General features: G+C 35.6%; 1 protein-coding gene across 3 annotated transcripts in view; it reads right to left on the bottom strand.

Annotated features, from left to right (window-relative positions):
* The window catches only part of Ptpmeg2 (Protein tyrosine phosphatase Meg2), a 787,512-nt gene that overhangs the window by 53,150 nt on the left and 714,608 nt on the right, over positions 1–19,754 (bottom strand). For all 3 annotated transcript variants that reach the window (XM_069826415.1, XM_069826414.1, XM_069826417.1), the window contains 2 exons: positions 17,847–18,006; positions 10,239–10,437 (listed from right to left, as the gene is read on the bottom strand). In XM_069826415.1, coding sequence (XP_069682516.1) covers positions 10,239–10,437; positions 17,847–18,006 — 359 coding nt within the window. The remainder of the gene's footprint in view (positions 1–10,238; positions 10,438–17,846; positions 18,007–19,754) is intronic.

Here is a 19,754-nt window from a genome sequence, read left to right on the forward strand (position 1 = left end):
ACTAGAGTGTTTTTGCTTTGTTTTGTCTTGTTTACTTCACTATTGGATGGATAAATTAGCACAATGTATCACACAAAAAATTACACCACTTGCTTCTTAGTTGAGAAAGTCCTCCTGCTCCTCTTTCTTTTATTTTTGTCTTCAGGTATTTTACGCTTTAACATCCAACAATAATGAGGATGTATACTGATGTTCCAGCGTCCCTGGTATCTCCTTTCGAACTCCTGCAGATCCTTGTGAAATCGTTCACCTTGCTCTTCGCTCAAAAATCCTAGATTTTCGGGGAAATAATCTAGGTGAGAAAACAGAAAATGAATTTTGATACTCATGTTACAACCAAGTTCTTTGTTTGCTACAAGCATGTTAGCCACAATGTTTCTGTAATTAGGACCCTTGTTGTTACCAAGAAATTTTAAAACAAATTCACAGAAAGATATCCATGCTGCTTTCCCCTTTTCATCCACAGTATTTTTAAATGCTGCATCAGACATCTGTTTTATTTAGTCAGGACCATTAAATATATTTTCTTTTAATTTGCTTCAGATAGTAATGGAAATTTCTCACATATGTATTTGAAACAGTCTCTTTCCTTATTTAAAGCCACATTCTGCAGCATCCGACTCTGGTAGATAGTCCCTGTCACTCGTCACAATTTCCCTCACCTCTACATCAGACTCAGATGAAAACTATTCAAGATTTTCTAGTCGCACAGTGATTGGTACATCAGGCCCATGGGGTACAGGTAAAATGGCTGACCGAATAACTGGATACACGATATGCTTTTTATTTTTAGAATCGTACCTCTTCACATCACACGAACAGAAGTAGCAGTCATTACTATGGTTCGACTGCTCTCTCCAAACCATAGGTACTCCAAAAGATAGCAAAAGTCTTCTGCCGTTGATCCAATGATGAAGTTCTTCAATGCATACTCTACATACTTTATGTGGTGTCCAAGCTTTACTTTGGTCTCCAAGTTTGATTCCAAAATAGGCATGGTATGACTTTTTCACAAAATATGTAAAATTACGCCTCTGCTTAGGCAATGTGTATATCCTACATAAGTTATATAACAAAAGTGGTCTGGATTATTTAGACATCCTCGATGCAACATGGTAAATACTTTCTTACTGAACTAAAAACTCTCTACTTTCTACTCCACAATAAAGCTTCAAAAACTGATTTCATTTCGTTTCCAGGCGAAACACAGACTATTGAAATGTGAGAGAAACTAGACGAGTTGAGTCTCTCACCAAGGTATGGCTGACATTTCTATCTCCCACAAATAAAGATAATGGCAAGGCTGCACGTTATTTCACCCTAACGTTCTTATAAGCTTGCACCCTCTATCTGCTAAGAAACATCTATTATCCTTGATTTTCAATATAAACATCTTAAAAATATGTTGAATATATTTGTTTTCATATCTTAAAATACTAAAACTACAGTTGTTAAAGTGTTATAGTTTAAATAATTTCGCTATAAATTGTCGTAATATATTATAAGAAAATTAAAATAACAAAAAAATGGTAGGTGATAGGAACTTTCTGGCTTCGAATTTTACTTCAGCATGCTAACAATACCCTAAAAACATTCAAACTTTGGAGGCAGTAATTTCATCGCAGACTAGTGCCCCCCAGCCGTTATAGCTGGCATTCGCAACCGGATTTCGCTACCTATCGTAGCTCCCCAAGTGCATCACGATACTGGGTGGGCACCAGTCCCATACACTGGCCGAAATTTCATGAGAAAATTTCTTCCCCCATGAGGACTCGAACCAGCACGCATTCCGTAACGCGAGTCCTAGGCAGGATGCCTTAGACCACGACGCCACGGCGCGGGACTCATTTCACTTATAAAATCCTCAAAATCTATAACAAACCCTGGATTTGAATCTTCTACATTCTCCGTCCCTGCTATATCTTCACATTCTTTTTTCTTCCCTTCATCTAACCCCTTTTCACTCCTCGGATTACTTTCACTTTCACTCCTAGCCCTTACCATATTTTCATGTGTGCTACTTGATCTTAAGTTATAGCTTTTCGGATCATCATCTGTTCTCTTTGAACATATGTTGCTGTGTAGTTGGGGTAGGTCAACGATCCCACTTGATTCTTCAGTTATCTGTTGTTTAAAAGCTGCTCTCTGCATTATTCTCGACTATGCATTCGGTTGCTGACAATTTGCCGAGGTTCGTATTTTCTTTGCCTTAGTGTCCTCTGTCGTCAACTGTTTGTTTTGTCCTCCTAAGCAATATTTCGTTCGTTCTCGCTTCCTGCTTTTCGTTATTGACTGATGCCAGTTTTTCACTGCTTCCTGCTCTGTCTTGAGTGATGAACTCTCGTCTCCTATCCCTTTCTACTCTTCCTATCATCGTTTGTTAATCTATCTTACTTGCTTTCTTAAGTAAGTCTTCACTCCTCTTTTCGTTGTCATTTAACCCAAACTCTGTGTGATTTATATTATCTCGACAGAAATCCAGATCGTAAAATTTCCCATTCACTTCCAGCTTATCTTTATACATCCTAACAAAATGTCCTCCTTCCTTGCTGCCTTCAAGAATGGAAGCAGCAATCTTCTAATGTTTCTTGTTTTGCAGTTAAAATCATGTTCCAGTTTAATTTTTGTTTTTTTTTTTTTCATATTTCTCTACTTCACCATAATTAATTATTTCGTTCTTATATTTGTAAATCTAACGAAACATATACGGTAGGTGTAGACAATAGATTGAGAGAACTGAACCTCAAATTTTTACAAAAACAAATTATGGAAAAAATGCCATATCACCCCCATTGAAATAAATGTATTCATTCCCCTCACTATTCAGTATTTACGAGACAGGAAAGTCATCAAAATATATGTTGGGAATTCCTTCAAGAACACTTTAGGACTGACTAGCAGCACTACGATTTCAACTTCCTGTAGAAAATATTCAATTCTGCCTGATGCTGACATAAGGATCCCCTTCAATAAGTATGAAATCTTTCCCTTTTATTACTGTATACAAAAATAATTAGTGGTACAACATTAATGTAAGTTTTAATACATTATGCATTTACCGTAATTAAAAAAATAACAGTAACTGTATATTCTTGATGTTTCTATTATAGTTGGAAACAAACTAGTTAATATGCCAGAAAGAGGGTGGCGTGAATTGTGCAAAATTATAATAAGCGTGACAAACTGGTCCAAAAATACATACTGTTCGTATCAAAACAACAAAAACGAATGAATTGAAATGAATCTGATTTTAATGTGTATACTTAATATAAGAATAACCAAACAACAAACTATACATTAAAAGGATCCGAATTAATACAATGTAAACTGGCAGCTTTCAGGCATCTCACAACTGGAGAGAGAGATTTTGGCATATAGATATAAAAATTTTTTTGAAATCTTAAACTATTTTTTTTTTTTTTTTTTTTTTAACCTGGTAGAGATAAGGCCGTCAGGGCCCCGAAGGTAGATATTGCTTATGAAGGAGTCACAATCAATATCACCCTTAGTCAAGTTCAAGATATCTAGCATAAAGGATAGAAAAGTTAAAATATTTACAAGTATGCTCATAACTGAAAATAGATGAATTTGGTAAAAACCTAAAAGCGCATAGGGACATAAATTTTCTTTGATGGATTTCCAATTTAACCCAATCAGTAAAAGTAAATGAATTCCAGACAACAGATGCATATTCAAGTTTAGATCTGATTAATATAGGCTATAGTATAGAATTACAAGCGTAGCTGGTGTAGAAAAAGAATAAGTTATAGACCTTATAAGTCCGAACATTCTAATAGAATGATTATAAATAAATTGGACATGATTATGAAAATATAATTTGGTATCGAGTAGAACTCTCAGGTCTCTAATATAGTCTTTCCTTATTATGCTGATATTATTAAGAGTACAATTAAATTTGAGAGAAGTGGTTTTTCTAGAGAAGGAAATGACAAAAATTTTCAATTAATTAATTTTCATTGCATTATCAGCAGACCATAGCTCAATAGCTTTTATATCATTTTGCAAAGTTATACAGTCAGGCAGACTATTAATTTTGAGAAAAATTTTCAGGTCATCGGCAAATAAAAGGCAGTTAGAACTTCTTACTTTACAGATATCATCTATAAATAATAAAAATAATAGAGTCCCCAAAGTGGAACCCTGTGGAACTCCGCATAAACTAATATATGGATCAGAGTAAGAATTTCCAAGTCTAACACAGGACTGTCTATCTTTGAAATAATTTTCAAACCAGCCCAAGTAGTTAGTGGTAAGACAAAAATAATTTAATTTACTCAGTAACATATTATGGGGAACAACATAAAACGCTTTGCTAAAATAAAAATAAATGGAATCAATTTGACCCTGAGTTTCAACTATATGAGATACGATATTAAATTAGTAGTTTTAGATTTCCCTTTTGTAAAACCATGTTGGGCCAAATTGATTTTGTTTTTCACGTAAAAAAAAATAGGTTTATGAATTATTTTTTCAAACATTTTTGAGAAGATATTTAGTATAGAAATAGGTCTGTAATTACTTATAATAGCTTTATTGCCACTCTTGAATATGGGAATAATTGATGTTTCTTTCTAAAGAGAAGGATCTATTCCTGTTTTCAAACTCAAATTGAAAATGTAGGTTAAAACAAGTATAAGAATTTCAGAGCATCCTTTAATAATAAAATTAGGGATGCCATCTGGTTTTACATTTTTTATGGCATTCCTGACATCCTCACAAGATATTACAGATAGAGGTAAAAAGTCATTAATATTAGAATAACAAATGAGAAAATTAGAGATGATTGATCTGAATTGATATAAACTGACAACCAAATGTATTTGCAATGACTGTTTGATCAGCGATGTAAACCTTATTAATAATAAATTCATTAGCAATGTTTTGCGATTTCTGAAAAGATTCTACATATTTCCAAAATTTATTAGGCTCCTTTTTAAATTGTCATCAATGGATTGTAACCTTTTAAATTTATCAGATTTAATCAAAGCCTTAACTTGTTTTCTATAGTAAGAGAAAATTTGATAGTGGTAATCAGATTTATATTTTTTTAAATTTCTATGTGCTTTGTTTCATTTTCTTGAAAACCATTTAGGATAGTGCGACTTTTTTACAAAGGTGACAGGAACACTTTAGATATAGCATCATTTACAATTTTAGTAGCAACTAGGGTTGCCAACATCCCGTATTTGCCCCTGATTTTTAACAGACCCCCCAGCTCCCTTATTATTCTTCTCTTCGAGCATTTCCCCCCCATACTTTTGCATAATATAAACATTTTTATTCTAAATATTTGATTTTGCTGTGAATGATGATTTATATGATGAATTTAGTCGTTCAAGACAGGCATTACAATGTGCAGTCTTTATAGAATGTAATGCTTGCCAGAAATAGGTTTTAGCGCTCAGTTGTTTAAAATCAAACCATTGTCTAGTTTTGTTCTAAGCACCAGGTATTAATGCTCATAAAAGAGGGTGTTTTATTTCATGAACAATAATTGGACAGATATTCGAAACAGGATCACGATACATCTAATGAAATCAGAGCTGCAAACTCCAGTCGATTTCAACTATTACATGAGACAACATCTGTCTCAAAATACTCTTAATTTAAGCCAGTTGGCGAAGTGTAGAATAAAGTTGTTTTTTAATAACTGAACCGAATAATTAGTCTATTTTCTATGTGAAACTTGATCGATTCCTTAGTCTCCTGTATTTTCTTCAGAAAAAGTTGGCAACCCTATTAGCAACATTGACATCAGTAGTAGGATATATACAATTCCAATCAAAATTGTGAAGAGTGGAATAAAGACAATGATAATCACCTTGAGAATAATTTAAACAAGATTGATTTTGTCTCTGTAATGGTGATGGTGAATTAACTCCCAGATCAATACAAATAGATGGGTGATGAACATCTTCCAAAACTAGTGAATGATTAGCAAGATTAACTGAACAGTTACAGACATTTGTAAAAACAAGATCGAGAAGAGTTTTACTATTTCTTGTAAGATTAATTTGGTTTAGTCCTAGAAGACAAGAAGAGGAATATAAATCCTGATACTTAATTTTAGCGTAATAATGAATATCATTAAGAATGTAACCAGATGACCAATCCATTCCAGGAGCATTGAAATCCCCGAGGATAACAATTGTGAGTATCAAGATTGTAATCAATAAGATTTAGATAAAACTTTAAATGTTTATTATCTGTATTAGGTAGGAAATAATGATTTTCAATTAGCAGATTATAACCATCACCCACTTTAATTTCAATCCAAACACATTCATTAATGAATTCTAAAACATATCTCCGACCTGTAAAAGGTATCTGGTTATTAATATCCGTTAAGACATCTGCACATTTTACTTTGTTGGTATCTTCAAACAATCTATCAGCACGAAACACAATATAATTATTAGCAACAAATCTGTATTAACAACAGATTCTGATACCGGTAACCATGTTTCAGTGACACAGATAATATCATTATTACTCACTATATTTTGGAAAATTTCATCACATTTCGTATTAAGTTCACGAACATTTTGATAAAAAATCTCAAGATGACGATTGGAATTACATATTAATAGTAATAGCAGGAAGACTAAGAGGAATTTCCCTGAGAATCAACTGAATCTGAATTCGTAGAATGCGAGAAATGCTGTTCAGGTTTGAGTTTCCCAAAAAATGGTGCATTAGGCAACCAGCAGGCCAAACTTCAACATTCTTCATCAATAATTTCAAGGGAAAAATTGTTCCGGGGCTGGGTATCGATCCCGGGACCTCTGGTTGAATGTACCAGCGCTCTACCACTGAGCTACCCGGGAACTCCACCCGACACCGTCTCAACTTTTCCCTTTATATCCACACAACTCGCGTGGGCTGACGAAACGCCAGAGACCCACGAGTGCACACAATCTCTGTGTGACTTGGATTGTGTGCACTCGTTGTGGGTCTCTGGCGTTTCGTCAGCCCACGCGAGTTGTGTGGATATAAAGGGAAAAGTTGAGACGGTGTCGGGTGGAGTTCCCGGGTAGCTCAGTGGTAGAGCGCTGGTACGTTCAACCAGAGGTCCCGGGATCGATACCCGGCCCCAGAACAATTTTTTCCTTGAAATTATTCAAATCTGCTTTACAGGGAACTTCACCTGAAAGACTAGATTTGCATTCTTTATCAAATCAAAATTCCTTTAATTCACAGCTACATGAAAGGAAGAATAGGTTTGAAATTTGGTTCCGAGTTTAGTTACTAAGAGAGACCTAAATACTAATTGATTTTTAAGAGAATCCACTGAACTGCTAAGAGTTAACTTTGGAACCGAATTTCGAAACAAACAGAGATTTAGTTCTGATTCGCTCAGGGGCAATTTCAATATTGCTAGTAGAAGAGGTTCCAACTTTGGGATCTCTCTTTTTAAATTTCTTACGAGAAAGTAATTGAAAGCCTTCATTGTCAATGGGAAGATTAGTAGCATTGACTTCACTCATTTCCTGATTTGCATTATGTCTAACTGTAATAAGAGTCACACGTACTGGTTTACCAGTGGCTGATACACCAGAATGCAAGGTATTTGCATTGTCAGCAGCTAAGTTTCCCGAAACAATCTTGCTGTAAAACTTCTTGGGGTCATTAGCTTGTAAAAACTGTTGACCATTAGAAGAAATATTTCGATAGGATTTAGGAGGGCAGCAGCCCTTGATAACAATTCTGACATCTGTTCTTTTAGGGCAAAATTTTCATTTTTCAGTTCGTTAAAGTCTTTCTATAAATTCTTGACATAGATCAAAATGTCACTAACCATGTCCATTAGAGAAACACTATTTAGTCTGACTGTTTCAATTTGAACCGGAAGAGCATCTTTCGATAAAGGAATTAAATTATTATATACCAGCTCACGTGTAGGTGAGATCACCTTCTTCTCTCCTGGATGAATAGGACGCACTGGTGCGTTGTCTCCCTGAGTTGAGTTAAGAGCACTGACACACTTCTGGCACTTATAGGTTGAACTACCACTTTGCATGAAGATGTCATACTAAGCTTCTCCAATATCCAAGCAATTGAGATGACTGCACGTCACATTTCAGAAATTTTTGTCTCCCAAAGAAAGGCAAATTGCACAAAAGACAGATGTTTTTACTAGGTGCCATATCCACTTACACTTCGATAAACTGTTGTATGCTGTAAGTTCTGGGAGCTACACGTGCACATACAACTGAACAGCATGACGACTGATGACTTAATGATAATGATAATGATAATGATAATGATGATGATAACAACAATAATAATAATAATAATAATAATAATAATAATAATAATAAAACTTCGTAGTATTTTATTGCAGTAATATTTAATCCTATATTAAATTTTGTGAGTAGTAATTAAAAAGTTATCCCGCCTCTGCAGACAATCGGTATTTGGAAACAGCAGAGATGCCAGTGCCACGTGCTTGTTGTCTCTATCCCAAGGAAATACCCTAGTACTCATTTCTGTTAGAGACTGAGTAAATCCCAAAGCTAATAGTGTGATTGAAGAAAATCCTTGACCTATCAGAATTGAACCCATAACCACTTGGCTTCCAGAGTGACGACTTAACCACAACAATCTGCACTCCCAGACTAAGCAGACTCTCACTATAGTATTACTGTATCATCAAGCAGAAACTGTAAAATACGAAACTCTACATAGGTAGTATAGAGAAACTGTTTATAATTTCCCAGAATATTTCGAAGAAGAATGAAAATATGAGGGTGGATCGGAAAGTAACGCACACTAATTTTCTTCCGTGTTGGTATTGTGGCTGCGAAGTTGACATTTCACCGATATATAGTTTGAAGTTTTCACTACAGAGACAATTTGTTTTGCATGTGGAGCTCTAGCGAGAGAAGCAGGACTATGCAACAAAGATGGCGCGCATATTACTGTCATCAACTTGTGAAGAGCAGCAAAGTGTTGTACGATTTTTGTGTGCTTAAGGTCCTAAACCGAGTGAAATTCACAGGGACATGTGTGGCGTGTTCAGGGAAGACTGTATGGACAGTAGCAACATCTCCGTAGCAACATTCTCCACAGATGGCCATGAGAACCTTTGTGATTTGCCATGTTCTGGGTGGCTGGTAACAGCTGCAACCCAGCAGAATGTCACAGACATTGAGGCAGCAATTTTGAACAACTGGTGGATCCAACTGCGAACCTTATCTCAGCAGTTCAACATTTCATACAGTGCAATGTACGATATCGTACATGACACATTGAAATTTCATAAAGTTGGTGCTCACTGGGTGGCTAAGAACCTGACAGACGACAAGGGCCAGCGAATGATGACATGCCTGGACCACTTAAGGTGTTACGCTGCAGAAGGACATGACTTTCTTTAAGGAATTGTCATTGGTGATGAGTCCTGAGCGTATCACTACACGCCCGAAACAAAGCAGGTCTCTGCTTCCCCAGCAAAGAAAAAATTCAAAGTGACGCAATCTGCTAAGAAAGTGCTTGTGACAATGTTCTGGGATATGCGTGGCATTTTGTTGGTGCACTTTGCTAAACATGGGATCACTGTGAATGCTGCAGCCTACATTCAAACGTTGGTAAAGTCGCGTGGTGCCCTTTGTAACAAACACTGTAACATTAATGCTGACGATGTCAAACTTCTTCATGACAATGCTCATCTCCATGTTGCAGCTTCTGTTCGTGAGAAAATCAACACATTTGGTTGAGAGGTGCTCCAGCATCCACCACACAGTCCAGATCTTGCACCATCGGATTTTTATCTGTTTGGTCCCATGAAAGAAATTTCTGTCTGGCTATTGCTTTGTGACCGATACAGAAGTGCAATCAACTGTCCGCAAATGGCTATACTCCAACCGAATGGACTTCCATGAATAGGGTATACTGAAACTGGTACCATAATGGGAGAAATGTGTTTGAGACACTTGGCACCTATGTAGAAAAGTAGCTAAAAGATATTAGTTCATTTGTGTATCTTTTATTTTTGTTTACCTATTAAACGTTTTTCTTAAATTACTGTGCGTTACTTTCTAATCCACCCTCGTATGATGGTCTGTAATACATGGCAAGATTAACTTTCTTCATCACAGGTTAACTGGCTAGTTCCATCTTAGAAAAATTCCACGAAGGTTTTAGTTGCCTGTATCTAGAAGCATTTATATCAATCACACTCCCAATCAACTTTTCATTACCATATATGAGAACGTTACCTTGCATGATTAAATGACCCATCAGGTGGACGAGCCCTAATCTCTGCATAATCTTGCACTAGTCCGACTCTGCCTCTACTTCGGACACCCTCCACAAACTGCTCCAGTGACATTCCATGACCAAGGTCACAATGAAGACTGTCGTCATCTGAGAAGCCACTGCTGGCAGAAGAGGCAGGAGGAGCCGGAGATGATGCACCTGCAAGGCAAAACAAATAAGATTATGTCTGCTGTGCAATCAGTGAGGTATTGAAAAAAAGCTCAGAGATTAATAAATTATATGGAGACAAAAAGTAATGGTAGAAGAACAAAGAAAAATCGAAGCACTTTGGAAAGAAAACTGTCCAAAATAACTTTGTCCAAACAATTCCTTTCTCATTTATTGAGGATCAAATTCTGTTTACTTTAAAGAAAATCTGTAACTAGCTTGGCTAAGTCTAAGCTATTCCAAGCGTTCAGCTCAGCCTGTACATACATACGAGTAATAGAGGTATTCTCTGCTTAATGTCAGTAATCCATTCCTGAATTGTAAGAAATATTCAAAGCAGAAGTTTATTACCATTACTTAAAATAAGAAAAATATGGCACACAGTTATATCAACTGCTAAAGAATCGCATTTCATACTCTAGCAAGTAGTACCGAAATAAAACAACAAGCATTAACTACAGTACAGTTCTTAAGTAAAAATCCTTTACCAGATACAAAGTGGGTAAACGTGTACCAGACAGACATAATCTAAAAAGTCATAGACAGCTAATAAAATTTGTACAGCCATTTTGAAAGAACTAAGGATTACAACGCAAATAGAATACTTTTGCATGCTAATTAATTCAATAGATTACCAGTTCTATAATACAAACATAGGAGTATAAATAAATAGAAAAACAAGAACTGCACTCTACAGAATTAAGACAACATGAGTCAATATACATGGAAAATATCCTATAAACGAATGGCTGAGACTATTTACAGATGAGCCTATGATGGAGACAGGCAGAGAAGTGCAGAAGCATAAAATTTAAATTATGGTTTATTTAACGACGCTCGCAACTACAGAGGTTATATCAGTATTGCTGGTGTGCCGGAATTCTGTCCTGCAGGAATTCTTCTACATGCCAGTAAATCTATTGACATGAGTCTGTCGCATTTAAACACTCTTAAATGCCATCGAACTTGCAACCTCGAGCATAGAAGGCCAGCACTATATTAACAATGCTACTCAGGCCGACTACTGCATAAGTATATTCAACACTTTTTGCACATTATGTAGCCTGTCTATTGGTGAAAAAACAAACTCCGACAGTGAAATCGAAGTCATATCAGCAGCTTCACAACTCCTATTCAGACTAAAATAATTTATTAGCTTAATGCAGTAATCTTGGTTGACTCAACATCAGCAAAGGGGACTAAACTTATCCAGAGCAAAATACCCATTAACACTGAATCAGCCAATAAGACGGTACAAGCTAGAACAACGAAAAAGTTTCTTAAAGAACCCCTATTTATATCCCATAATAAAATATGGAACAGCATACAGACAGTATGGATACTAATAAGAAAAAAACAAGAAAAGAATCTACAGTCATGTTTCATTTGAACACTGGCCATGACTGCCTTGCAACCCATCTCCACAAAATAAAAAAATATGACTCCGAATGATGCACCGTCTATAATGTAGAGAACTCAGTCATGAGTATGGACCACCTTATGGAATGTAGAAGTCTCAACTAGCTGCAAGCACCGACTTTGGCCACATTGTACAGGGAAACCAAAAGATTTATTATTTTAAACAAAAGTCTGCCATTGGACAAGAACAACAACAGAATCAGCTTCCCATGCTTGGATTCAAATCCTGGCAAGTCCAAATAGAATGTGTGGTGGACGAAGGCTGTACTTGGAACAGGTTTTCTTGCAATATTCTTGTTTCTTCTCTATCATTCCATAATTCCTCCACCAGCACCATCCATAAACATGAAATGGATGGACATAAACGTTCTGCCTTTTAGCTCTGCGACCTCCAAAAATTAATACTTCAGAAACTCCCTGAAAAATAATAATAAGGAACCCGCAGGTTCATTGCCACCCTCACATAAGCCCACCATCGGTCCCTATTCTGTGCAAGATTAATCCAGTCTCTATCATCATATCCCACCTCCCTCAAATCCATTTTTATATTATCCTCCCATCTACGTCACGAACTCTCCAGAGATCTTTTTCCCTCCGTTAAATTTCCATTTTTATTATATTCTGGTCACGAAACATAATTATATACTATGTCTTTTCGGGATTTACTTCCAAACCTATCCCTTTACTTGCTTCAAATAAAATTCCCGTGTTTTCCATAATCATTTGTGGATTTTCTCCTAACATATTCACGTCATCTGCAGACAAGAAACTGATGTAACCCATTCAATTCCAAACCCTCTTTGTTATCCTGAACTTTCCTAATGGCACATTCTAGAACGAAGTTAAAAAGTAAAGGTGATAGTGCATCTCCTTCCTTTAGCCCACAGTGAATTAGAAAAGTATCAGATATAAACTGGCCTATACGGACTCTGCTGTACGTTTCACTGAGACGCATTTTAATTAATCAAACTAGTTTCTTGGGAATACCAAATTTAATAAGAATGTTATATAAAACTTCTCTCTTAACCAAGTCATATGCCTTTTTGAAATCTATGAATAACTGATGTACTGTACCTATATACTCCCATTTTTTCTCCAATATTTGTCAAATACAAAAAATCTGATCAGTAGTCGATCTATTATGCCTAAAACCGCACTGATGATCCCCAATAATTTCATCTACATATGGAGTTCATCTTTTCAAAAGAATATTGGACAAAATTTTGTATAATGTCAATAAAAGTGATATTTCTCGAAAGTTACTACAGTTAGTCTTGTCCCCATTCTTAAAAATTGGTACAGTAGTGGCAAAAAAAACCGAACCAACGGAATAATCAAAGTCCCCAAAATGAGCCACTGTGCATGCCATGCCTGCATTCACAAGATAGCAAGTAATCTATTGAAATTGTTGTAGTTTCGACTGCTGACGTAGCCCATTTCGAAAGCCATTAGAAAATAAGCTGGTAAAATTCATGTTCTGGGAATAATAAGTTAATTAAGTAGTAAAATATCACTGCAATCGAAAAGTATTGGGAATAAATTTAAATAAGGAACAAAAAAAGTTTCTTTCCCAGGTAGAATTCGAACCTGGAAAGTCTTAATTACCAGTCTATCGTGCTCTGGAGTGAACAAGGCTCTGAAATCAGCTACAAGGGTCGGTCCAGTTTTTTTTTTTTTGCCACTACTGTACAAGTAAGGACTCCTTCCATTGTTCTGGTACAATTTTCATTTCCCAAACAGCAAGTACAAGCTTATAAATAATACAGTAATATAAAAATTATATCAATGAGTAGTTCAAACTATTTAGCTGCATTATAGCAATGTGGAGGGTAAAGGCTAATTGGGAGTTCCTGGTCTCTGATCGAGTCAAAAACCCTGATAGAACTGATATTTAACTCCTGCAGTGAATTTTGGTAAAGCCTGTAGGGCCTAATTAGTCAAATCCACTCTCCTCACCTCCACACTGGGGTCCCTTGGGATGTTTTGAAATGTGAAAGAGAGAGTGGTGTGCAGAAAGCAATGGGAAACTACCGAATTTATCTTTCCCAAGAAAAACTGCGAAATGGCATGACGAGTCTTTCCACAATAAAAAATGCCAGACGTAAACTATCCTCCATTCAGATGTTCGGAAGAGGGATACTAGGGAAGTACACATAATGAAGCAACAACAGAGAGAAGAAAAGAAGATTGAGTATTGGAACGTGGGATGTGGGGACTCTTCTGCAAGCAGGTAAGTTGGAAAACTTGAAAGAAGAAATGAGAAGAAACAGAGTGGATGTAATGAGAATACAGTGAACGCCATTTATTATGATCACTTTAGAACGCTGCTAATCTGACAACATTAACTGATTGATAATAATGACCAAAAAAACTTGTTTTCAGTTTTCAAAGTTACTTACTGATACAAACAAGCTTATTCACTAAATAAAGTATAGTGTAACACAATATATAAAACTACAAGACAATATGCCTACCATATTATCACCACTTAAATAAATCGCTTATTGTTGTTAATTTTTCTCTAAAATCAAGTAGACTTCCATTGCAATATAATTTGAAATTGCAAATCAAAATTATATTATAAATACCTAAATAAATCGTCTGCTCAACATGCATTCGTTTGTACACAACATTTTCCTGTTTCTTCCATTGGTGAAATCATCTTTATTTTCTTAGCCAGTTCATCTGCTTTTGTCGTATGGGAGACTCATTAACACGAGTATCTTGTTCACCAACATTGGTAAACCATAGCTTTAAAACTGATTCCACCTAACTGTCTTTCCCACCACGATTCTGTTTCAGTTTTCCTTTTCCTTTAGGATACTGTCTCGGTTTTTTTAACAGCCTGCACCAAAGGGGCTGTGAAATTTGTAACTGCACAGCTCCATTGCATTGAATCATTTTCGGTAATTTGTTACAGCGTTCAATAATTAAAACTTTATCTTTAATGTTCAAGTCTTTCCACACTTGCTATATTTTCACTGCATATACTGCTATACTGTTGGTATGTTTGGTTTTACGGCTGTTAGTACACAATTAGAAAAGAAGAAAGGTACCATAGATCCTGTCAAGTTTTTTTGGTTGCTAGCTCTATTCCACTCCTTTCTTGAGTTTTTGCTACCCAGAAAATGTACAGGTGTAAAAAAAAAGTGACTGCTCTCTAGATATACGGATCATATTTGGAACTAAGAGAAAGGCAGAAAATAGGAAAGATTGGAGAATGCTGGGTTTGCAGTGAAAGACTTGCCCGTGGACAGAAAACTATGAATGAAATGAATGAATAGAAATGTGTTTGAATCGACATATTGATGTGTGCAAGCTTCGACTTGCCACAAACCCACACCCACACAAGACTTAACATGTTCAAACGTGAACACTCCCCCATTTACCAGTACTTGTTATGAAGGAAGTGGAACAGGAGACAGAATGGTTTGCGAGGTTGTGGTTGTTGCTTCATTATATTTTTCAGAAGTGCAATTTCATTAAGGTTTTGGCTTCCAGTGTACACTCAGTAAAATAATTCGTGAAATGCTGTATTTTTCTTCAATTGGCATGTCAAATGGACAAATTTGTGACAAAACGAAGTGAGCTACCGGTATTTATATCTAGTGAATTGTTAAATAAAAGGAAGAGATTGTAAAACGGCAGATATTTAAAATATGAGCCAAATTAAAGACGTAGGCCTAACTAATTTCTCACGCCTTCTTTTGTGTAGGTGAATTTATGATATTCAACAATGCTGCATGAATATTTTTGTCTTGTATTAAGTATCGATAATAACTCCTTATGTCGTAGGTACTAGTAAACTGTAAAACTCTTCTGTATATATTTCGATTGTGATTATAATTAAGACTTTGTAGTACTATTAATTTTTTTTTTGACATGTTCAATATTCTAGCTGTGATGTGATGTACGAATACCATGGAATGTACATAAATACAATACAATACAATGAATTTATTTAATCAGATATTAAACCACAGTGTGTTGCATGTTATCAAATCCTATCCACTGAAAGTAAGACGCCATCAGCAGTTCAGCATTTGGAAATCAAACACCTACCTCTTTACAACAAACACTTGGAAATCAAACACCCGCCTCTTAACAACAAACACTTGGAAATCAAACACCCTCCTATTAATAACAAACACTTGAAATTTTTCGAAATAAAATAGTATGCTTTGAAAAATCAACAAGCTTCTATTTGTAAAGCAAGCTAGAGTGATAATGCAACACTTAAAGCACTCTATCACATAGCATTAAGAACAGGTAAGATGTGTAAGCCCCATATGATTGCAAAAAATTTCATGCAGCCTTCTGCTATTGATATGGTAAATGTTTTAATAGGCTCAGATAAAGGAAAAGAATTTAAAACTATTCCATTTTCTAACGACACTGTATCATATCAAGACAAATCAATGAGATGGCTGCTGATGTTAGCAATTAGGTAATTCAGAAGGTAAAGCCAAGTGAATTTTTGTTATTTAACATTTCTAAGTTTGTATGTTTTGTTAGGTATGAATGTGAGTGGTCATCTGTCTATAATTAATTTTATGTTTTCAATTCAGCACATATATAATTCCGTATCTGAGTAGTTACAGCAAAAGATGAAAATTTATAAAATGTTTGAACTTATAAAATATTAAACTCATAATAATGTCACGAGTTGATTTATATTCACTTAACAGTTAACAACGAAAACACTCATTAATACCATAGTAAGTTATCTTCATACTCACAATTACCCACTGTTATAAAATCAATAAAATGTATTATAGTTACAAATATATCCCAACTTAGCAAGTTATTTTTATTTAGTTGGAAAGAATGGTTAAAAACTGGACTGCATTAAAAAATTGAAAATTTTCTCTTCCCTTTTGTTTTCTTTAGCATAATTTTTATTTGTGTGGCTGTTGAAGATGTTTTGATACACATGCGAGAATAATAATATTGCTTAGTTATCTTTTAAACTGAAAAATTTACATTCCATTTTCTAAACTGTGTCATGGTAATAAAACAATAACATATTGTTAAAATTAAAATAGAAGTATACTGGGATTATAAAATTTTATTGTCGAGAATGGTACAAGTTTTCATAAGTTTTCCGGCTTTATTTTTGTTTATATTCAGAGAGAGTAGTGACAGTATTTTTTAGAGCTGTGAAGTAAAACTGTAAAAACTGAATTTATATCATTCACATAAAATTCAATGGAGAATATACGAAATCTGCAGGCATTGATGAACTGAGTAATTCCAAAAATGTATAAACATTTTCAAAACGTCATATTTGAATTACTGTAGTCTACATTAGTCTACGTATTTCATTTTATTGTATCACATTGCTTTCAATTTCGATTGAACCTAACCATATGAATTTTACATTTTTACTTTGATCATACAAATTAGTAAGCAGAAAATATGATTTAACATCGTAGTGTCTTTAGTAATTTATGAAACTGTTATATTACCAGTTGTTCTGTATGATTGTGAAACTTGGACTCTCACTTTGAGAGAGCAACAGAGGCTAAGGGTGTTCGAGAATAAGGTGGTTAGGAAAATATTTGGGGCTAAGAGGGATGAAGTTACAGGAGAATGGAGAAAGTTACACAACGTAGAATTGCATGCATTGTATTCTTCATCTGACATAATTAGGAATATTAAATCCAGACGTTTGAGATGAACAGGGCATGTAGCACATATGGGCGAATCCAGAAATGCATATAGAGTGTTAGTTGAAGGCTGGACGGAAAAAACTTTTGGGGAGGCCGAGACATAGATGGAAGGATAATATAAAAATGAAAGTGGATAATATAAAACTGGAGGTGGGATATGATGGTAGGGACTGGATTAATCTTGCTCAGGATAGAAACTGATGGCGGGCTTATGTGAGGGCGACAATGAACCTCCGGGTTCCTTAAAAGCTATTTGTAAGTAAGTGTCTTTAGTAATCAAATTGTTTCTCATTAGATCAGAAATATCACCTCCACTGCCAGAGCTGTGTTGCCAGATGTCTCCATTGTCCAGGTCACGGGAAGATGTTATCTCCAGTTCTTCCTCCTCTTCCTCAGGTCCTGACACAGGAGAATGGCAAGATCTTCGATCCCCACCCTCACTAGCTCCATGACTGCACATATGCTCACCCTGTCAAGCAATTAGAGCATGTATCAATTTATCTCATCTGTTACCTAGTTCACCAAAAAGATAAACCTGAAAGAAACATTGACTCTTGAACGTACACTTTCAAACCAACCAAGTCACTATCATAAAATTTTTTAATTAATGAGCTGTGAACACATTTTGAAACATTTTACAGCTATAATTCAGAACACAGCGCAAGTACTTCTATACAAGTTCTGTGCCACTTAAAAGTAATGTAGAAAATATGTTTTTATTGAGGATGCAAAGGTAAATAAATATTTTTGCACGATAGTGTGTTCTCTCGTCATTACAGCAAACGGCCGCCATGACTGAAAGTTGATTTTACTGAATTCAGAGTTGTCAATCTAGATAATTATGTTGAAATATTACAAATAACTGCTCTAGAGTTGTAATGAAAACCACTGACTTTTATGTATGCTACAATGCACGCAAAAGGCAGTGTTAATTAATATACATTATATGAAACAAATCACTGCATTTGAATTGTACTGAACTTCATTTAAACAATTCAAGCTTCACTTAACAAAAAGTAATAAAAACTATTCCAGTTGAACACGAAATATTACAAGTACTTGAATCATTTTTACTCCTTCACATTGAAGTTGATGGTTATATCTGTACGTTGGTCAGACTGCTAACCTTCAGTCAGCCGTTCATAGTGTAACATATAGGGTATTTCAAAAGTCAGTTCAAACATTAAACTGCTATAAATATAATATTTGAGATAGGGAAAAAACAAAAACATCACAGTGTTGGGCAAACAAGGGGTTTACAAAACATTGGGAAGATGTCTGCCGTTCTCTTGTTCAACGTACAGCATTCTGTCTGTGACACCATGCACAGCATTTTGCAGATAACGTCTTGGAATATTGACAATTTCTTGCGAGATGACATCTTTCAGTTGCAGTAGAATTGTTGGATGTGTCAGGAAAACTCGTTCTTTAAGGTAACCCCACAACCAAAAGACGGCCAGATTGAAATCTGGAGATCGCGGAGGCCACATTGTTGGAAAGTTCCTACTGATGACTTTGATCTGAAAACGAACCCCAATTACGCGTGTTAACTCCACCATTAATTGTTTTTATAGTAGGTTATTTTACGACGCTTTATCAATATTTATTTAGCATCTGAATGAGATGAAGGTGATAATGCTGGTGAAATGAGTCCGGGGTCCAGCACCGAAAGTTACCCAGCATTTTCTCATATTGGGTTGAAGAAAAAAACCGGAAAAAACCTCAACCAGCTAACTTGCCCCGACCGGGAATCGAACCTTGGTCACCTGGTTTCCTGGCCAGACGCACTAACCGTTACTCCAGCATGTTACAGAATTTCGTCATTCATAGACTGAGGAATCACGATATGGAAAACATAATCTTCATGCAAGATGGCGCTTCACTCCACATCTTTATCCCTGCAAAACAATTAATTACGCAGATGTTTGGCGATCGTGTCATCAGTAGGCACTTTCTAACAATGTGGCCTCCGCGATCTCCAGATTTCAATCCAGCCGTCTTTTGGTTGTGGGGTTACCTTAGAACGAGTTTTCCTGACACATCCAACAACCCTACTGCAACTGAAAGATGTCATCTCGCAAGAAATTGCCAATATTCCAAGACATTATCTGCAAAATTCTGTGCATGGTGTCGCAGATAGAATGCTGTACATTGAACAAGAGAACGGCGGACATCTTCCCAATGTTTTGTAAACCCCGTTGTTCTCCAACACTGTGA

This window comes from Periplaneta americana, chromosome 5 (genome assembly GCF_040183065.1).
Source record: "Periplaneta americana isolate PAMFEO1 chromosome 5, P.americana_PAMFEO1_priV1, whole genome shotgun sequence".
Taxonomy (NCBI): domain Eukaryota; kingdom Metazoa; phylum Arthropoda; class Insecta; order Blattodea; family Blattidae; genus Periplaneta; species Periplaneta americana.